The sequence below is a fragment of the Muntiacus reevesi genome, chromosome 5 (genome assembly GCF_963930625.1).
Source record: "Muntiacus reevesi chromosome 5, mMunRee1.1, whole genome shotgun sequence".
Classification (NCBI taxonomy): Eukaryota; Metazoa; Chordata; class Mammalia; order Artiodactyla; family Cervidae; genus Muntiacus; species Muntiacus reevesi.
In genome coordinates, this window is record NC_089253.1 from 101,423,878 (window position 1) to 101,445,486 (window position 21,609).

Genomic DNA, 21,609 nt, shown 5'->3' on the forward strand with positions numbered 1-21,609 from the left:
GATTTTATTAACTAGTTGCAGAATGTTTGTGGAACTAATTCAAATGCCATTCTCTTTAGCAGCAGTTAGTATCTGAAAAGAAAGGACTTAATTTTTCAATTGGAGAAATTATGACTTTTGTTACACCATGGGGTGTGGTGTTCTAATGGTTTGAGTATGGCTTTGGGAGTTGAGTGACTCAGATCTCTTATAATGACAGGAGGAAAGCTGAGCTTTCTGAAAACTTAATGCTAAAAATTTTACCCTTGCTTTAATATTTGGACTCGAGTAAATATTTGGAAAGTGTGTGTCAGCAGAAGGTCTACATAATACAGTAGTATTAGTGTTTTCATTACACTGTAAATAGAGATAGGCAAATTATTCAATAAAAATTCTAAGTGATACCCATTTGAGGACATTAAAATTTTTTGAGTGATATTTAAATAATAAAACAGAAGCTTGACTTTAGATAATTAGAGCTTTCATTTGTCCTTTCTCTTTGTACAAAAACCACAAACAAATTTTACATCAGAGAAATAAAGGTATTAGATTTTTTATGTCTCTTCAGAATTGCCCAGCTATAACCTGCTTAATAGTCTTCCTAATCATCTCTCTTCTCGTACCGTTATGACTCTCTAGTATTAGTTTACCCTTCCTTGCTTCTGTCATTCCCAGTCTTTGCTCTGTCCTACTTATCTTTGCTTTTCAGTTTCTATTCTTTCATCCTTCTTGCATGCTGAGTTGCTCCAGTTGTTTCCAACTCTTTGCGACCCTATAGACCAGACTTCTCTGTCTATAGATTCTGCAGGTAGGAATGCTAGAGTGGGTTGCCATTTCCTTCTCCAGGGAATGTTTCCAACTCAGGGATTGAACACATGTGTCTTATGTCTTCTGCACTGGCAGGTGAATTCTTGACCATTAGTTCCACCTGGGAAGCCCAGTGTGATATTTTTAGCAGTAAGTTTTCAGTAAGCTCCAGCTGGTGAAGAATTTGCCTGCAATGCAGTAGACCTGGGTTCGATCCCTAGGTTGGGAAGATCTTCTGGAGAAGGGAAACGCTACCCACTCCAGTATTCTGGCCTGGAGAATTCCATGGACTGTAGCGTCCATGGGGTCACAAAGAGTCAGACATGGGCGAGTGACTTTCACTTTAACTTTTTCAGAAAGTTCAGCTTCCCTCCAGTCATTATAAGAGATCTGAGTCTCTCAACTCCCAATGCCCTATTCATCCTTCTCATATTCAGTTATGTTTAGAGCCTGCTATATTCTAGGCATATATTAAGTGCTGTATCAAATGCTTAAGATCTGTTCCTGTCTTCTTGGTGCTTACAGTCTAGAGATGGAAAGAGATGTGTAAAATAAATGCAAGATATTAAAGGTACAGGCACTCAGATAAAGACTAGTTAGTTGAATTCTAAGAGAATTTGGATACTTCTTGAAGTCTTTGTACCTATGATCATTTCCAAAGTAAGATTTCTGTTGACTATTTATATCATATTATGGTTAAGGGATTAAAACTTCATAACTTAAGACACCATGAGCTTCATTCATAGTACTTTTTTTGAAAATAGTATGCTGTTTTGCGTAAGAAGAATAATATGCCTTAATCATAGAATGATGCAACAAATTTCCATTTCTTTCAGTATGACTGTCAGCTGGATTTTAAGGGCAGAGATGCAGAGACTTTGTAGTTTGACTTTAATGAAGTGACTGACCTTCACGTGAGTCACATTTTGTATGTTGACCTTTATCACATTTTTTTTTAGAAAAAGAAATATAAATATACTCATAAATATACTTATAAAAGAATTAACTTGGCAGTTCCTATGTGATGCTTTCAAATTCAATTAATATATGTAGATCAGTAATTCTCAATATATGGAAGTGTCTTGTTACTTTAGAAGTGTATGTCCTAAGTTGAGAATTCACTGTGTTGAAAAAAAGAATTCATGAGAATGGGCTACATATGTGAATGATACAGAGGTAGAAAGAATTGAGAACCATTGATCATGGAAAACCACCTGTTCTGAGATTCAGTGGCCCTCAGTCCAAGTGGCAGTACACAGAAGACTCTGACTCCTGCAGTGCATTTTCATTTTACTGCTCGTTCACCTCAGAAGTGTACAGAGCAGCTGGGTCTTCTCTCATTCACAGTGCAAACCACAGATGCTTTTGGCACTTGCCGATGATCTCTGTTTTGAAAAGTCTGTACTATATACTGAAAAATGTAGATAATTGATATTCAGGATGTTCCCTCTAAAGAAAACTAATGATTTATTTTTTTTACGGTTTTCAAGTGTGATTCCTGGATCATTTGCAATGGTTAGAAAGCCATCTATGACTCAGATTTGTTATTGGTAGTTTTTATCAAAGTTTTAAAAGTTTAGTAAACTTTTAGTGGGCACCCACTGCTCTGCTCATTGCTGTGGACAGAAAAATAAGATGTGACTATTACCATTGGGGAACTTATAGTCTGGTTGAAGAACAAGACCCATAAATAGATAATTTTAGTAAAATACAGTAGATGCAGTACAGTCATCCCTGGGTGTCTGGGGGCATTGGTTACAGGATTCCCTGTTGATACCCAAATCCTTAGGTGCCCAGGTACCCTTAGAGATGCTCCATGATTGTTTGAGTCTATGAGTGCAGACCCTGTGGATCAGGTGGGCCAACTTTAGTAAGATGAGAACAGGGCATGATGTGAGCTGACTAAAAGGAACTTGGTTTGGCCTGAAAATTCTGGGAAGACATTTTGAAAATTATACCTCTGAGTTCAGTCTTGATTAATGCTGTTATTTAGCTGGAAATGTTTGGACACTACCATACAGGAGCCTTTCCAGGCAGAGGAAAGCTTCAGGCGATGGGAAACCACATTATGTGTGCAATAAAATATACATTGTTCATCTGTAAGGGTGGCAAATGAGATTAGAGAGACTATAGAGGTTGAATAATGGAGGGGCATTTATGTCATGCCGATTTTGTATTTTCTGATTTAATCAAAGGTTGGTGTAAGAGATATTTTACAGTTGTGTTAAAAGTGTCTTCTTGGAAATGATTTATTTTATTCAGTGTATTTTTTGTATAAAAATTTAGGAAATAGATTGCTTACATAACTTAGGAAAATATATGTCTATTAATGATGTAACCCTTAATTTTTTCCCCATATTTGTGCTGCCCCGTAACTTGCCCTTTATTTTGAGCAGGGTAAGGCTTAGTTTTTCATTTACCTATTGCTCTAGTTTAAGTCTTCTGATCTAAGGCATGTTTACTAACCTACTCCAACCATTGACTTTTCTGTTCCTGTTTCTGTTATAGCCCATATTCTGCTTTCCTCTCATGTGTCTGTGTCTAAGCACTTATTTTCTCCTAGAACATAAACTCCTCAAAGTTAGGAGGCATGTCTGTTTCACCTTCTTAAGTTCGGTCATGTAGTGAGTACTTAGTAAATATTTGAATGAATGAATAGCTAATCAATTTTTGCTTCATTTTACTTGCACTATTTTTAACTTCTGTCTGCAATTAATTTTTTTGGTAGATGAATAGAGTAGATATAAATGTATCCAAATGTACTAGGGGTATGGGCTTCATGTATCTAGTCTGTAAAATCATCCGTTTCTTAATGTATGAAGAGAACATGGTATTATACTAATAGCTACCATTTATTGAATATCTACAGTATTCTAAGTATTTAAAGCTTTCCCTCTAATTGACCTTTCCTATTGTTGTGTATGTTATTTTTTGTTTTTAAAGGTACTTTCATCAAAACTTGTGCTGGCTGCATTTCCTTTATCATTTAGATCTCAGCTCAGGCTCAAATATTACTCCTTCAGATAATCTTATAGCTGAAGTAGGCTTTTTCCTCTGTCTCTCAGTTTTTCCTGGAAGTGATTTTCTTATATATTGAGGTAGTGTTAGTCTTTCCATCATCATGCTCTAATGGCACTTCATACACACCACTATTAGTAATTTTTAAAATGCTTTCTTTTAAATTAATTTCTGTCACCTGCTAAAGTGTGAGTTCCTAAGGGGCAGATGGTGTTTTATTATTTTTTGAGCTCCCAATGCCTACCATGTAGTAAGTGTTAGGTAAATATTTGTTTAATGAGTGGGAATTTCTTAGAAATATTCGATTCAGAGACAAAAAAATGTATTCTTGTTTTTAAAATCTGTTAATGGAAGTTATAATTGGTGATATAGGGATGGATAAATGTGCAGAAAAGAGTTAACATAACAAACTTCAGGCTTCCATCCTTAGAAGAGCCAGTTTGCAAGGTTGGCCTCTGGCTGGTATTGGTAAACTTAGATTTTAGGAGGGTTGCCACATTCCCTAACTGAGAAGAGTGACTAACTCTGCCTGAATTGTTTGTACTACAGTATGGTTTATCCTGAACACCTGCTTTTCTCCTGGCTTCTGAAATTTTGGTACATGCTCAGCATAGAGTACTTATGACCAGCCTCAGAAAAAACTCCTGGTGCAGAGTCTCTGATGAGCTGTCCTGGTAGATGGTGTTTCACATGTGGTGTCACAGCTCATCACTGGAGGAATTGAGTGCGCTTTCTGGTGGCTCAGATGGTAAAGAATCCTCCTGAGATGCAGGAGACATGGGTTCAGTCCCTGGGTTTGGAAGATTCCCTGGAAGAGGGCATGGCAACCCACTCCAGTATTCCTGCCTGGAGAATCCCCGTGGACAAAGGAACTTGGCAGGCTACAGTTCGTGAGGTCCAAAAGAGTTGGACATGGCTGAATGACTGAGCACCTGAGCACCTGAGAGGTGCTCTTAGCACTGAGCACCTGGAGAGGATTCCCCTGGGAGAGGATTCTTGGAAGTTGCTGCTTTCTTTCTGCTAGCCTCCACCCAGCGTGCCTTTTTCCTTTGCTGATTTTTCTTTGTATCCTTTCACAGTCACTAGTAAATCATGTGTTAAGTAACTATCTGCTGATTTCTGTGAGTCCTCCTAGAGAATCATTGAACCTGGAGTTGATCTTGATATAACAGGATAGATAAATTTTTTCTACTTCTAATTGGGAAGAAGATAGTAGATGATAAATAAATAAGAAAGATGTGAAGAACTAATGATGCTTGATTGGTTTGGGTAGCTGCTTTAGATTAGGTGGTCAGCAAAAATTTCTCTGAGTGGGTGACATTTAAATTGAGATCCGAATGACAAGAGAGAGTCAGCTATTGGAAGATGGGGAAAGGGCATTTCAGGAGGGAGGCCAGCTGGTACAGAGTCTCAGATGTGAAAGTATGCCTGATGATTTTTGAAGAAGAGAAAGGGAGGACAGATGACCAAACGGCAGGGGACAGGCAACTTAGTAGTACAACAGATGTAGACAGGTCGCCAGGGGGACATCATGTCACTTTCTGTAAGCCACAGTGAGGGCTTTCTCTTTTTTGAAGACTTTGAAGGGTTCTAAGCTGGAGAGACAAAGATTTGGTTCATGATTTCAAAATGCCACAGCAGCTGGTTACATGTAGAATGGAGTTCAGTAGAGCATGAAGTTCAGAGCATGAGTTCAGGAAGATCGTTTGGGAGACCCTCAGTGTAAGATCTGTCAAAATGTTAGAGGTTAGAGTTAGAGTTGTATTTGGAAAGGGAGAAAAGTAGATAGATTTGAGATAAGATTTTGGAGGTGGTATGCACAGGATTGGGTAATTAAATGTGGGTGATGGGGGTAAAAGGTTTCAAGAACAACTTGTAGATTTGCAGTTTGAGCAACTGGATAGATAGTGATATCATTTATGAAAACACTGAAGAGGAGATCCAACCAGCCCATCCTAAAGGAGATCAGTCCTGGGTGTTCATTGGAAGGACTGATGTTGAAGCTGAAAGTCCAGTCCTTTGGCCACCTGATGTGAAGAGCTGACTCATTTGAAAAGACCCTGATGCTAGGAAAGATTGAGGGCAGGAGGAGAAGGGGATGACAGAGGATGAGATGGTTGGATGGCATCACTGACTCAAAGGACATGAGTTTGAGTAAACTCTGGGAGTTGGGAATGTACAGGGAGGCCTGGCATGCTGCAGTCCATAGGGTCGCAAAGAGTCGGACATGACTGAGTGACTGGACTGAACTGAGCTGAGCTAAAGAGGGATAGGAAATCAGGCAAATACAAGTATTTGTTGTCTTTGGAGAAATGTATACTTAGGTCTTCTGTCCATTTTTTGATTAGGTTGTTTGTTTTTTTTGCTATTGAGCAGCATGAGCAGTTTGTAAGTTCTGGAGACTAGTCTCTTGTTCGTTGCATCATTTGCAAATATTTTCTCCCATTCTGTCAGTTGTCTTTTCATTCTGTCTGTGGTTTCCTTTGATATGCAAACTCTTTTGAGTTTAACTAGTTTGTATTTGTTTATTTTTGTTTTTATTTCCACTACTCTAGGAGATGGCTCAGAAAAGATATTGCTGCAATTTATGATGTGAAAGAGTGTTCTGCCTATGTTTTCCTCTATGAGTTTTTTTTTTTTTCTCTATGAGTTTTATAGTACCTGGTCTTATGTTTATGTTTCATATCCATTTTGAGTTTATTTTTGTGTATGTTGTTAAAGAATGTTCTAATTTTACTTTTTAAATATAGCTGTCCAGTTTTCCCAGCTCTATTTATTGAAGACATTTTCTTTTCTCCATTGTGTAGTCTTTGCCTCCTTTGTCATGGATTAATTGAACGTGGGTGTGTAGGTTTATTTCTGGGCTTTATATCCTGTCCCATTGGTTTGTATTTCTGTTTCTGTGCCAGCACCATAATGTTTTGGTGACTGTAGGTTTGTAGTATAGTCTGAAGTCAAAGAGCCTGGTTCTTCTAGCTCTGATTTTCTTCCTGAAGATTGCTTTGATTGTTTGTGGTCTTTTGTGTCTCTGTACAGATGTTGCCAGCCAAATCGCCCAGTACTTTGATAGGGAGGAATACAGTGATGACTAGAACACAGTTTCTAACAAAAGTGAGTAAGTTAGTCTAGAAAGGAAGGCAGACAAGTTTTCAGGACATCACAGGAAGACGTGTGATCATGGGCCACATAGAGAATGTTAGCAGGCCCAACAGATGGAACTTAAATTCCAAAAACTGGAGTTTTTCTCAAAAATCTGTTATTTTCTATTGCTTTCACAAAAATTTTTTTTTTTTTTTTGACTTTTGAATTTTAGAATCCTTGTGTGTATGAGATCATCTGTACTGGAGTGGGTTGCTGTGCCCTCCTCAGAGGATCTTCCCAACCCAGGGATCGAACCCAGGTCTCCAGCATTGCAGGCAGATTCTTTACCATCTGAGCCACCAGGAATGCCCATAAACCTAAGTCTGTTTTGTCAATTTTTGCTTTCCCCTCTATTGTGTTCTTTACTTGGCAATCTCTTCATATGCTTAATATGCTTTCTCTTAAAGAGAACCATTTCCTCCAGATTTTGTCACCCCTCCGTATTTTGGTTACTTATCCATCTCTCTTTCTCCCTCCTTCTTCTTCCTCTCCTCATACATACACATTTCAGAGAGACACATGTGTGTACATATGTGCACACACATATGTGTTCATAAGTGTCCACATATACATGTTTATATATATATATATACACATATATATAGATAGGTGGATGAATTGTTATTCAGTCTTCATCATGTCTAGTTATCTGATTTTCTCAGTAACTCAACTGAGTTTATATTCTGAAGTATAGTCTCTCAGTGGAATATATAAACCCAACTGCAGACATGAACCTGATTTCACTCTTACTTCTTTGACTGCCTGATTTCATGTGGCTTCTTTGGCTAGTTTTGTGGGCATTTCCCCTTCCTTATTTATTTGTGAGTATTTTCCCTTTCAGTTTACACTCTTGGTTGAAGAGGGTCGTCTGCTCAGAGGACTCTTGAGTATGTTGGTTACCACATGGTAGGTGTCAGTGAGTTCCCTTTCTACCTTAAGTTAGATTTGACCTAGCCTGATGAATTCTTTCTTGTCTTGCTACTCTTTGTTTCTAATTATCTCCAACTCTTCCTCAGTTTTTCCCTCTTAATTGAATAGCTACCTTAAAAAAATCATTCTTTGAATGTGTTATAAAACAATTTTTTATTAAATCATATGTTCTTTTTAAAAAATCTGCCAGATGTTATTTTCCTCTTTTACCACCTCAGTTTATTTTGCAAAGGGTCATAGATAGCGCATTCAGATAGACATTACTCAAATTTCTTATTCTAGGGCTATGCTAACCTCTACAAAGACATCAAGGTTTATACACTAAATATCTACAGTTTTTTGTATGTCACTCGTACATACATACATTACAATTTTAAAAATAGGAAAATGGAATAAAATTAAAATGCATTTCCAAAGAACTGAAATTCGAAGTGTAAATACATAACTAAATAAATTCTAAGTCATTACTATCCCAGAAAAATGTAAAATGTAACAGTTTGCTTAACATTGTTAATTGTCCTTAACATCAGGTGTGTTGGTTGCCCTAGTTCTCTTGAGTGTGGTTGACAGGTTTCAGCAATTAATGATACATTTTTATTAATCACTTATGCTTAGGAACTACAGGGATTATTAATTTTAAACTTGTAATTAGATTCAGAATGACAGTGATGATAATTTAGTTGGAAAGAAGCAAGCAATTTGTGGTCTCTACCTTGAATCTTTTCTCTATTGTAAATCAACTTGCTTGGACAGTGGGAAATCTTAGAACATTTTAGGAACTAAGGAATATATTTTGTTTTACATTAATGATTTACATTTGTGTATAAGTTTCTATGTAAAACAAGTACATTCTGACTGTGATGTGAAAATTGAGAGATTATATTATATTCAAAGTCATTAAAATGTGGCTATAGGGTTTGACCTTCAAAATGATATTCTTTACAACTAATTAATCAAAGTGTCACTAGTGGTAAAAAATCCACATGCCAATGCAGAAGACAAAAGAGACGTGGATTTGATCTCTGGGTTGGGAATATCCCTTGGAGTAGGAAATGGTGACCCACTCCAGTATTCTTGCCTGGAGAATTCCATGGACAGAAGAGCCTGGCGGACTACAGTACATAGGGTCTCAAAGAGTCAGATGTGACTTAAGTGACTTAGCAGGCAGCAGGCAATCAAAATGAATCACTTTTTTACTACTCCAAGTTGGAAGATGTCATTTTACAGACCTGTTTCTACACATTTTGCACAGTTAGTAAAATTTTCGGTTTTTTTCTCCTGAGTGTGTTTAGGTGAAAGGTTTTGGCAACCTGTGATTGCCTGTATTTCTTTCAACAAATATTTATTACTTATTAAAGAAAGACTAAAACTAATGGGAGAAATATCTGAAAACCCTCAGTAGTCACATTTTATCTGTGCTTACTTTTCAGCTTTTTATTTTATGAGTAATTCTTTAGTAGAAAAGAAAAGAAAATGAGATTTTTGTGCTTATTTGTCCCTAATTTTGTTATTTATTGTTAACTTTAGTTGAAAAAAAGTATTTTGTATATCTGTGTCTGTACTTTTTTTTCCTTTTATGATGTTTGTTGATACTAGTTCTGAAAATTTCCTTTTATGATTAGGATGAAAAACATCACTAATAGAAACACAATTCTTTTTCAAAGCAGGGAGTGGTGACAAGGTTAAGAAACTAAATTATTTTGATTGCAGCATCATACATACTTATTTTGTTTGATCTAAAAATTTACATCTATTATAACTTCTTTTGGCATTGTACAGTTGGTTTCTGCTCTCTGCATACTAGAAATCAGTGAATAAGACAGAACAGACCTGGAATCCTTTTTAAGTTACTTTTAAGTGCTTTGAAGGTAGGCAACTTAGGGCTCAATAACACTAATAATAAAAATGATAGCTAGCACTTGAGTGCTAGTGTGTGCCAGGCACCCTGTGTAGTACCTCAAATACATTTTCATTTAATTTTTACAGTGCTACCTGATTGATATTATTTCCATTTCACTGATGTTTAGATTAAAGAAAGTAGTAGTCCTACAGTATGAATCCAGTGACATCTGAAATGCTCTTCATGGTCCTGCTTTCTAAAGGACACCAGTAACTGCAGGGAAATTGAAATTGATGAGGAAAATGTTCACGATAAGGAAGTGAAATTAGGCATATTAAGAAGAGTCTCTACCAAATCCTGCTATGTAAGTTAAGCAGAGTCTGCCCGAGACCTCTCCTAAAGTTAAGCTTTATAGAGGAAGATGAAACTATTACCTACAAATTCCCTCAACTAACTCTCTTAACATTGTCATATTTCTCCAAAGCCTCTCATGCAGTCAAAATAGAAATTGTCCTCCTCTTCAATCAGTACTCCGAAACCTGGGCAATTTCATGTCTTTACAGAAAATTTGCCTGATTTCTCATCTTTCTTGCTCCAGGGTTCTCCTTCCTAATTGCCTTATATGTGTGAACATATTCTAAAAATAAAGCAGCAACAAAGTAATCCTTCTTTTCATTCCACAGTCCAGTGTTATGTGCTGAAGTTTACTTATAAAGGCAAATAAGATACAATCCCAGCTCTCTAAGAGCTTGGACTTCAAGAGAAGGACATGAATTTTACAGATATTAAATATATGACTAAATAATGTAAACAGGCATGGTTTTAAAAGCATTTATTATTTTTGGCTGCACTGGGTCTTCATTGCTGCACATAGGCTGTCACTAGTCGCAGTGAGTGAGGGCTACTTTCTAGTTGCACTGCACAGGCTCCTCATTGTGGTGGCTTCTCTTGTTGGGTTCCAGGGCAGGCAAGGTTCAGTAGTTGGTGGTGTGTGGGCTTAACTGTCCCACTGCATGTGGAATCTTGTGCAGGGATTGAACCCATGTTCTTGCGTTGGTAGGCAAATTCCTAAACCACTGCGCCACCAAGGAGTCCAAACGGCATGTTTTCATGGAAGTCTTAAAGATATTATTGTAGGAGTCTATTTTGTTTGTTTATTTATTCAGTCACTCAGTCATGTCTGACTCTCTGTGACCCTTTGTACGATAGTCAACCAGGCTCCTCTGTCCATGGAATTACCCAGACAAGAATACTGGAGCAGATTGTCATTTCCTTCTCCAGGGGATCTTCCCAACCCAGAGATCAAACCCCCATCTCCTGGGTCTCTTGCATTGCACATGGATTCTTTACCCACTGAGCCGTTGAGGAAGCCCCCTAACTTACTTGGCTAAATCCTACTTTTCATCCACATATTTGGCTCCTGACATTCTGTTGTTTCTTCCTTAATTGTTCATCAGGGGTCTGGTTTTACTTCATTGTGCCCGTTTTATTTCCTTCTCCTTGGACTTCTCCATTGCTATTCTAGTTGCTTACAGTTCTGATTTCCTTTTTTGATGGACAGTAACTTGGGAGAGTGTCAAGAAGACAAGATGTTGTTGTTATCATTCATGTTTTTATGACATAGCAGTAGGGGTTAAATAAAATAGGTTTTTGTTTCATATAGCACAGGGGTCATTTAAAAGATTAAAATCCTTTCCCTGTGCTTTTTATAGTTACACATAACTTATGTTAAAAGATATAAGTATTGCAGAAAGATAAAACTTAGAACTGAAAGATGCATTCCCTAAATATTTATTGAGTGCCTACTATGTGATAAGATACTGTTATTGAAACGTAATTGCTGTTAATAGTTTGGTGTATATTCTTACAGCTATTTTTAAAGATCTTTGTAATCATATAAGGAATAATATTTACTAAAATAAAATCATACTTAAAATTGCTCTTTTATTTCTTTTCATCACAATATATTTTGGATGATTTTCATTTAGCATATAAAGATTCACCAATTCATTTAAACTGCTAGATAGTATTCTTTTGACTGAATAGACCAAAATTTAGTTAATAAAAGTCCTATTGATAGATTCCTGATAGTTTTCAGTTTCTTTTTTCACAAACAATGATACAGTGAAAATCCTTTTACATATTTTTTTGTCATATCTGTTTCTGGATTATAAACTTCTAGAAGTGAAGTTACTAGACCAAATGGTATATTCATCTTAGAATCTTAATAAAGATTGCTTGTTTAAGTATCAACCTTCCTGTTTCCCGTTTTATCAACACTAGATATTATTATTCTTTATACTATCTGCCAGTCTAATTGATGAATATGTTTCGTTGTTTTAATTTGCATTGAAAAATTATTAATGAAATAGGGCTTTCTTTTTTACTAGTACTAGTTGTATTTTATGTATTTTGCCCTGTACTATGTTCATGTCCTTGGCCCAATTTTCCGTTGGACTGCTTTTTATTTTGATATGTTACACAAAATAGTCCTGTCATATGTTAGAATTTTTTTTTCTAAATATATACTGTAAATATAGTTTTAAAAAATATATACTGTACCTTACATCATAGAAGTTTTAATTTTATAGGTAGTCATATTTCTTGTTCTTTCTTAAAGCATCTTCGTTTTGTTTCATGCTTAGGGATTCCTTTCCCAGCAAGAACAATAAGAGTCCAAAAGAGTCTCAATATCAGTTTTTTTTTGAGTTTTTGAGTTTTTTCACATTCAAGATTAGTGATGTCCATCGGTGTTCGTTTCCTTGTTTCTGTTATTGTGTTCTTAGATTTTGATCTCCCAACTTAGCGTGCACAATTTGGCACTTTGGTGTGTTATTATTTACTGTGTGGCAAATTAGAGTATAATGTGGGATCATCTTGGACTCTGCTTAATCGAATATCAACTTATAAACACTTATGTTTGGTACTAATTAATAAGAAGGGTGACCAGAAGTCTGCTTGCCTGAGATAGTGTAAGTTTAACCTGTTTTCTAGTGTAATTTTTAACAGTGTCCCTTTTCACTGCCGATGTTAAACAAATGACACCAGCCAGTTATTTTGCCAGCAGAATAAGTTTATTCTGTAATAGGAGAGAATTGCAATTTGGGACAAGCAAACAACGGTAAACGATAGGCATATCTGGAGAATGGAGGAGAGGGGCTTGCTTTTATAGAGAAAAGGAGGAAATTGGGGAGGGCTGCAGGGCCTCTTCACTGACTGCAGGTGGCTAGCAGCTTGTCCTTGCTGGATTGGGAGGAAATCTTCCTTCCTGTTAGTGCCTGTAAGCTGCCACGAATGATACATGTGTGAGAATTGCCCCTTCAGGGTTTCCTGACTTCATTTTAAATGAGATTTCCTTTATTCATTTTCATATTACTCACAGAAGTGCCTCATTTTAGTTAAAAATTATAAGGATTATAAGGCACAGTTTTTCATGTTAGGCTATTTTAATATTAAGACTTCAGTTGTTTCTGTTTACTTTATTCCTCCAATACTTAGTAATACTTCATTTGCTTTAGCTTTAAAAGAAACAAAACCCTCTCAGTTCTATGTGAGGTATTTCTAGAGCAGTGATGTTAGCGTATAGCCTCTTAACCTTCATTCCCAATATCCAGAATAATACTTGCTTTTAGAATAAAATGTCCATCATCATTCTTGTTTATCTGATGTTGTCCTAAAGATGATGAAGCATTTGTGTGTGTGTGTGTATATAGTTTGGTTTTATTTTGCTAAATATGTGATAAAATCTTTTCAGGTGGATATAAGCAATTCTTTTAAACATCACCAAATAAATCTTTATTTATCACATTAATTTTTGGTGTTGAATATATCCACTGGTATGAATGAATTTCTGCTTGGATCATTGGATTTGTCACATGCTAAGCAATATTGTTTTCTAACACAGATCCCTGTGAGATTCACTTAATGCCAATCCTTATTATACTATAACAACATTGGTGAAACCTTGGTATGTGCTATCAGCCAGACAGATTTTTATCTAGCTTATTTTATCATTCAATCAGTACTTCTCCAGCCTTTTCTTAGGTAGCACTGTGTCAAAAGCTTTGTTATAGTGTAAATGAATTGTATCCATTACATTTCCTTTCTTTACCAAGTCTGTTACCATTCAAAAGACTTACAGAATTTAGAATTAACTTATTTTCACTACTGATTGTAAACTACAACTCAAGCTGTCTTATTCTTTCTAAAACTATTACTTTATATTTTGCGATGTTTTATGAAGTTGTCATTTTGAAAGATGAAAGTTTCATCTCTGGGAGACACTGGGACATGGATTTGATCCCTGGGTTGAGAAAGATCCCCTGGAGCAGGAAATGGCAACCCACTCTAGCATGCTTGTCTGTAGAATCCCACGGACAGCGGAGCCTGGTGGCCCTCTGTCCATAGGGTCTCAAGGAGTAGGACATGACTGAGCGACTGAATACACACACACAATATTTGAGAATACTAAACTGATGAGTAAAATAATAGGAATTTCTAACCATGTTACCATTAGCTTTTAAATTTTACTTCCATTGGGTAAAGATATTTATTTATAGGTATTTTCAGTTTCATACCATGTAAACTGTGGACAAGAATTTTAATAAAAAGTTTGTGCTTTGAAAATATTTATTTTGGCACTGAAATAAAATATATTATTGAAGTTTATACTGTTATTTTTGCAGTGGTGTAATATAAGCAGAAGTATTTGTTTTATTAGAAACAGTCATGCTTCTTGTTTTATAACACATAAATATACAATGTACTATATAATGTTTGTTGTTTTTGTGTTTCCTCTGCAGAGAGTGATAATGAACTCTCAAGTGGAACAGGTGATGTGTCTAAGGATTGTCCTGAGAAGATCCTATATTCTTGGGGAGAATTGCTAGGAAGATGGTAAAAATTTATTTTTCTTATTGAAAATTTTATATTTACGTGATTGTTCATTTGTTGTATTAATTTAAAAACTGCGTGTTTATGTATCTTTGTATTGAGATAACTTAGGGAGTAAATATAGTCATCTAGGTGCCGAGCCCTCAACCAGCAGTGGAGTTTGGCAGTTGGAAAGATGAGTAGGAAATATTGTGCAAAGGAGTCCCAGAATGCACAACCAATAGTGTAGGAGGAGAGTCAAGGTAAACACAAGTGAATAAGTCTCTCAAGAATGAAGTGCTCAGCTGCTGAAAGGTCACGTTGGAGGAAGCCTGAGAATTTCATTGAGTCCAGCAGTTTGAATGTCACTGGTGACTCACACAAGAAACTCTCCATAGAGAGGGAGGAATGAAAGCCTGGTTGGACTGTATCTAGGAGGAAAGGTAATCATCAGGTATAGATAGATAACTCTCGAGAGAAGTTTTGCTATAAAGGGGTGATAAGAAATAAGGACATATTAGTAAGTGAATGTGGGTTGAGAGATAATTTGAGCATGTACATTGTGTGCTGCTGTACGTGACTTGCAGGGAGAGAAAATTTGATCATGCCAGAAGAGGACACAATTGCAAGGGAAGCTGATGAATAGGCAGGAAGAGATGGGACTTGTTGAGTGATGGAGTTACAGTTAGGAGCATGATCATGCTGCAAGTCAATGACAGAGCCAGGGTTTGAATCTAGGCAGTCTGGCTCCAAAGGCAGGACTTTTTAACCAGTTGGACAGGCTGCCATTTCTATAATGTACATAGATTTCTGGATTTGTTATTATGGGTGCATGTAGAAGGTTTAGTAAGCGAGAGAATAGACTCAGAAAATTGGTACTCTTTCCAATCTTCTAGTGTGAGTTTAAAAAGAAATAATGAGAATGACAGTATGATGGACAATACAATAAAATATGTTTATGACTAATTAGACAGCCAGTTGAGATCTTCACTCTTTAAAATTGATTTGTCCACAAGATTTATAACTTGTTTCAATATAAAGCATCCTCGTAGGCTCCAGGGGATACACAGGTAAACACATAGTTCCTACCTTTGAGATTCACAAGCAAGAAGGGTGGGAATAGATAACAGGCCATTTTAACAAAATAACTGAAAAACTGAGGTTATTTCAAATTTCTTAACCATTTTGTTATATTTCTTTTCTGTGGAATGACAATCATTTGATTTTTGAGCCAGCTTAAAAATATCATCTACTTTCTCTAAGGAACTGTACTAGACACTACTGAGTTAAAGATGAATAGTAGAAAATCCCTACCCCCAAGGAGTTTACCATCTTACAGAGTCAGTGAAAGTGTTAGTCATTCAGTCGTGTCTGACTCTTTATGACCCCGTGAACTGTAGTCCACCAGGCCCCTCTGTCCATGGAATTCTCCAGGCAGGAATACTGGAGTGGTTGTAATTTCCTTCTTCAGGGGATCTTCCTGACCCAGGGCTTAAATCCGGGTCTCTCGCATTGCAGGTAGATTTACTGTCCAAGCCACCAAGGAAGCCGCTAGAGGCATACAGACATTAAAACAGAGAATTGTGACAAAATGGATAAATGCTTCTGTTAGCACCCAGTGAAACTTTTGGAATGAACATAGAAGTAGGAAAAAAAAAAATACAATAAACACGATAAAGACAATTCCCAACAAATATTTTAAAGGTGAAGTTGCTATTATGGGGACTTCCCTGGTGGTCCAGTTGGTAATCCGGGGACTCAGATTCAATCCCTGGTAAGGGAACTACATCCCGCATGCTGCAACTAAGACTTTGCATGCCTCAACCAGAGATTCTCGGTATCACAACAAAGACCAGGCACAGCCAAACAAATAAATAAAAGTAAATACTAATAAAAAAGATCTTGGAAAATAACCTTTAAAAAATTGCTTTTATTATGCTTTTTATTATTTAGAAGCTAATTTTGGAGTCAGAGGAAATTGTTAATAGAGTAGCTAGTTAGGACATAACTGAATGGGTTGATGAGGTCAGTACCAAACTCATGGGCCTTCTGTATAAAGTGTAGTTCCAAATGGAGAAAGAATTCTAAAGTAGAGTTGATGGGATTCCTCAGCTACCATTCAGTGTACATTTTTTCAGAAATATAGTCTTTTTTACATTATATTTTTTGTAGTGGACTTTAGCTAACTCATTTATAGAATCTTAGGGAACTGTTTTAAAGAACTCAGATAACTGGTTTTTAGACTTGTAGAAAACTTTCTGAATCTTTTACAATTGAAGTATTTTTATGTTTACTTGTCTCATTGCAGTTGTGTCATGACAGTTTATGTGAATATGATGAGATTTGCCTAATTGAGAGAAGTTTACTTCTATTACACAAGAATTGACAAAGTTTTAAAATTTCTCTTGGTGTATCTTTTTTAACATTAATGTTTCTGTGGGTTTAGAGCATTTCAGTGAGTCTTAGGAATATTAGCTAGGGACTTACAAGAAGACATTTTTGTGATTCAGTTAGGTAGGGCACCTACTGTGCTTCATTTTGTGCTTTGGGGGAAAATTTTGTTTATGAGGAGACAGCCTGTGTTATCAACGGGTTTTTAAATAAAACGTAGTTGAAAGTATTTTGAACTTACTGTGAAACAATGAGATCACTATATCAAAATAAAGTGAAACTTTTATGGATAAAATCAGAACTACTCAGATAATGAAATATACTATTAGAAATATATGAAGGAAGACTCGGAGAAGGCAATGGCACCCCACTCCAGTATTCTTGCCTGGAAAATCCCATGGATGGAGGAGCCTGGTGGGCTACAGTCCATGGGGTTGCTAAGAGTTGGACATGACTGAGCAACTTCACTTTCACTTTCACTTTTCACTTTCCTGCATTGGAGAAGGAAATGGCAGCCCGCTCCAGTGTTCCTGCCTAGAGAATCCCAGGGACGGGGGAGCCTGGTGGGCTGCTGTCTATGGGGTCGCATAGAGTTGGACACGACTGAAGTGATTAGCAGGAGTAGCAGCAAAGGAAGACTAATACTAATTTTAAATTATCAGAAAAAAAATAAAGATACTTTGGGAAAGAAAATGGAAAACACAGTAAAAATTCAGTGATGGAGGTCTTCATATGAAATTGGAGTTAAAGTGTTTTGTAATACTACATAAAAAAGTGAGCAAACAAAGATTTAGAGAAAAGGAGAGGAAGAAGGTCAGGGAGAGAGGAATTGAGGAAATGTTTGTGATAGAAATTTGGGAAGAGCCCCTGGAGAAGGGAATGGCTACCCACTCCAGTATTCTTTCTTGGAGTATTCCATGGACAGAGGAGCCTGACAGGTTACAGTCCATGGGGTCACAGAGTAGGACATGACTGGGCAACTAACACACTTGTGATAGAAGGACTTGAAAACACCAAACTGAAAGTGGTAGCAAGATTTTTTTTTATGTGTTGAATATATTCAGAATGGTAATGCTGATGTCTTGCATATTAAATAATTATTTAAGGAATTGGGGCAGAATTATTTCTGGAAAACTGTTTCTGGTTTTGAATTGTATCAAATCTGTTGAGATTCTTAAAGGCTTGGAGAACACTGTGCTGACCCTGAACACTTAGATGTAAGTCAACTTTTGTGGCAGGAAGATTTTCTAACCAAAACACTAAGGGAACTTTGAGATAAAATTTGAGTATTGGTTTACTATATATAAATAAAACTACCTTCAGACTAGTCATTTACCTTTGTTAGACTTTCAGAAAATTGATACAGATTTAATAGGCACTTTGATTATATTCTTCATGACTATCCTTATTATCAAAGTGGGAAAATATGTTCTTAATCCATGATCTCTCAACCTAGCTGAACATCAGCAAAATGATGCCCCAAAATATCTAAATTCGGAAAACATGAAGAATTCAAATCACTAAGCATGAACATAAATAGCTTCCTTCCTTTTCACATCAATATAATGTTCAACTTTTTCCACTAATGAAAAAACCCGGTGAAAGCATATACATATCAGAACAAAGTATGTGCTCTTGCTTTTCCTAGTGATCTTTAATCTATCTCTTTTCTTGAAACTTCTTCATGTATCTTGATTAACTTAAAGTGAGACCTCGGTTGACATATATAGGTCTTACCATTAATGAGGGAAGAACAAATCCCCAACTTTACTTGATGTTCTCTGTCTTTTAGTTTCAGTTCTAACTATTCCTTTTGCTGAGAAGACCTTTTAAAGTGGGTCAAGCTGCTGCCCTCACATTCTCATATCTTCTAGCCACCTACTTCTACTTCTTCTCTATCAAAATTGCCCCAGTTCTCTAAGTGACCACTGAGTATCATTCAATGGCTTTTCTTCTCACTTCTTGATTTCTCTGGTGTTTTTGTTAGAAATTATAGCTCCTCTTTGAAATTCTTTCCTAGACAGCCTTAAAAATAGAGAAAGTTCTTATATGCCCAAACAGTTTAAAGAAAAGATGCCTCTTTGAAGGTAACTAGATGAATATACAACTGCTTTATGATACTGTTAAATCAGTGAGACTGTTTGCCTTTAAAAAAAGCACTCTTTAGCTTAGCTGTATTAGTTGTTCATGTTAATTTAGTCTCATAAATCTATTCTTTTATCTAAAATTATTGAATACCTTGTATATAACAGGTACTGCTCTAGGTGCTTCAGATATATAAGTAAAGAAGACAGAGATTCCTTCCCTTGTGGAACTTACATTCATGCATTACAAACTTCCCAATTACTACTGTTTAGCACATCTGGTTTATGTGTGACTTTTTGAATCATTTGATACCTATATTGCTTCTAGTGCAGAGTTCAACACTTGTCCTAACTAGATGCCTGCTTGTAAGTCTCCTGATAACTGTAGTTAATGTATTAAATCAATAATTATATTTTTATTAGAAATACTGAAACAATTACTATTTTTATAAATTGTCATTTTGTTTAGATCCTCTCTGGTCATAGATGCATACTATAGCTTTTGGCTTGATAGCCATTGATACCAGTATCTCTTAAGTACAGGGTGTTGTATACAATATAATTAATTACTGTATCATTACCAGAATAATCTGTAATTTAAAGCTGTTAATCATGTTGTATTATGAACTACCCAGTTCTTTTTAAATGTCAGTCTGTAAGTTAGCTCAGCTGGTTAAGAACCAACCTGCAATGCAGGATACCCTGGTTCAATTCCTGGGTGGTGACGATTCCCTGTAGAAGGGATAGGCTACCCACTCCAGTGTTCTAGGGCTTTCCCTGTTGGCTGAGATGGTAAAGAATCTGCATGCAGTGTGGGAGACCTGGATTTGATCCACAGGTTAGGAAGATCCCCTGGAGAAAGGAATGGCTATCCACTCCAGTATTCTTGCCTGGAGAATTCCATGGGCAGAGGAGCCTCGCAGGCTACAGCCCATGGGTTTGCAAAGAGTTGGACACAAGTGAGCCACTTTCACTTCACTATGAAGATAAACAGTGCCTGGGTTTTTAAGAGAGGAGAAAAACATTTTCTATTATGCCTGGCCAAATAGACAAGGGCCAGCTAGAAGCTAGAATATTGGTTGAGTTGAATCATATTACAGTAAAAGCTGCATTAGGAACTGTTGACTGTTAACGTTAAGGTGTGTGTTTGCGTGTGTGTGTGTGTGTGTGTGTGCCTGTGTAAGAAGAGAGAATTCAGTTCAGAATCTTATGTAATTGATTATGCAAAGTAATTTGAGCCAATATGATATGTAATCAAGCTATTTTCCTCTTTATTTTGCCTGCCGTATTGGAAATACATGGTAATAGGATGAGTGGATGTTAGGAGGCACAATGAGTAGAATTGGTAGCAGTGGAGATAGGTAGGAGTGAAAGGATTTTGGAGTGGTTGGGAAAATAAAATGCATTAGATTTCTTGATAGATTAGTAATAAATTATGGGATAGAGAATAATGTGAACAGTAACATCTAGGTTTCTAATTTGGTTGAATTGTGGTGACAATCACTGAGGTAGGACACCGTGGAAAATGATCAGGTTTAGGGAGAAAGAATATGAGTTTGAATTTGAGTATGTTGATTTCTGGAGCTCAGAATTCATGGAGATGGGTAGTAATGCCCAGAGATCAGAGAGTGGAGAGAATTAGATCATTGAGGGAGAGTGGAGAGATTTACAGTTTGAAACACTTTAAGAAGCAATCATCAGTGGGGTTTGTGAGGAGGGAAAAGAGAGTGCTTTGTCACTGATGCCAAGGAAACAAAATGGTCAATAGTGGAAGGACTGAAAAATGTCTCTGGGACACGTGTACCCCAGTGTTCATCGCAGCACTGTTTATAATAGCCAGGACATGGAAGCAACCTAGATGCCCATCAGCAGACGAATGGATAAGGAAGCTGTGGTACATATACACCATGGAATATTACTCAGCCGTTAAAAAGAATTCATTTGAATCAGTTCTAATGAGATGGATGAAACTGGAGTCCATTATACAGAGTGAAGTAAGCCAGAAAGATAGAGACCAATACAGTATACTAATGCATATATATGGAATTTAGAAAGATGGTAATGATAACCCTATATGCAAAACAGAAAAAGAGACACAGATGTACAGAACAGACTCTTAGACTCTGTGGGAGAAGGTGAGGGTGGGATGTTCTGAGAGAATAGCACTGAAACAAGTATACTATCAAGGGTGAAACAGATCACCAGCCCAGGTTGGATGCATGAGACAAGTGCTCAGGGCTGGTGCACTGGGAAGACCCAGAGGGATCAGATGGGGAGGGAGGTGGGAGCGGGGATCGGGATGGGGAACACATGTAAACCCATGGCTAATTCATGTCAATGTATGGCAAAAACCACTACAATATTGTAAAGTAATTAGCCTCCAACTAATAAAAAAAAAAAAAAGGGAAGGAAAAAAAAAAGTCTCTGGAATTTAGTGGCTTGGAGAGAGGTCATGTGTTACTTATATAAGAGAGAAGCCGTGCTGACCTGAGCTGAGGAATGAGTGTGAGGGAAGATAGAGAGAATGTACAGTCATCCTTTAGGGAG

At 36.7% G+C, this 21,609-nt stretch overlaps 1 protein-coding gene across 3 annotated transcripts in view; it reads left to right on the plus strand.

The window, feature by feature from the left end:
- Positions 1-21,609, plus strand: part of RABGAP1L (RAB GTPase activating protein 1 like) — a 657,985-nt gene that overhangs the window by 166,806 nt on the left and 469,570 nt on the right. For all 3 annotated transcript variants that reach the window (XM_065936086.1, XM_065936087.1, XM_065936089.1), the window contains exon 12: positions 14,518-14,611. In XM_065936086.1, coding sequence (XP_065792158.1) covers positions 14,518-14,611 — 94 coding nt within the window. The remainder of the gene's footprint in view (positions 1-14,517; positions 14,612-21,609) is intronic.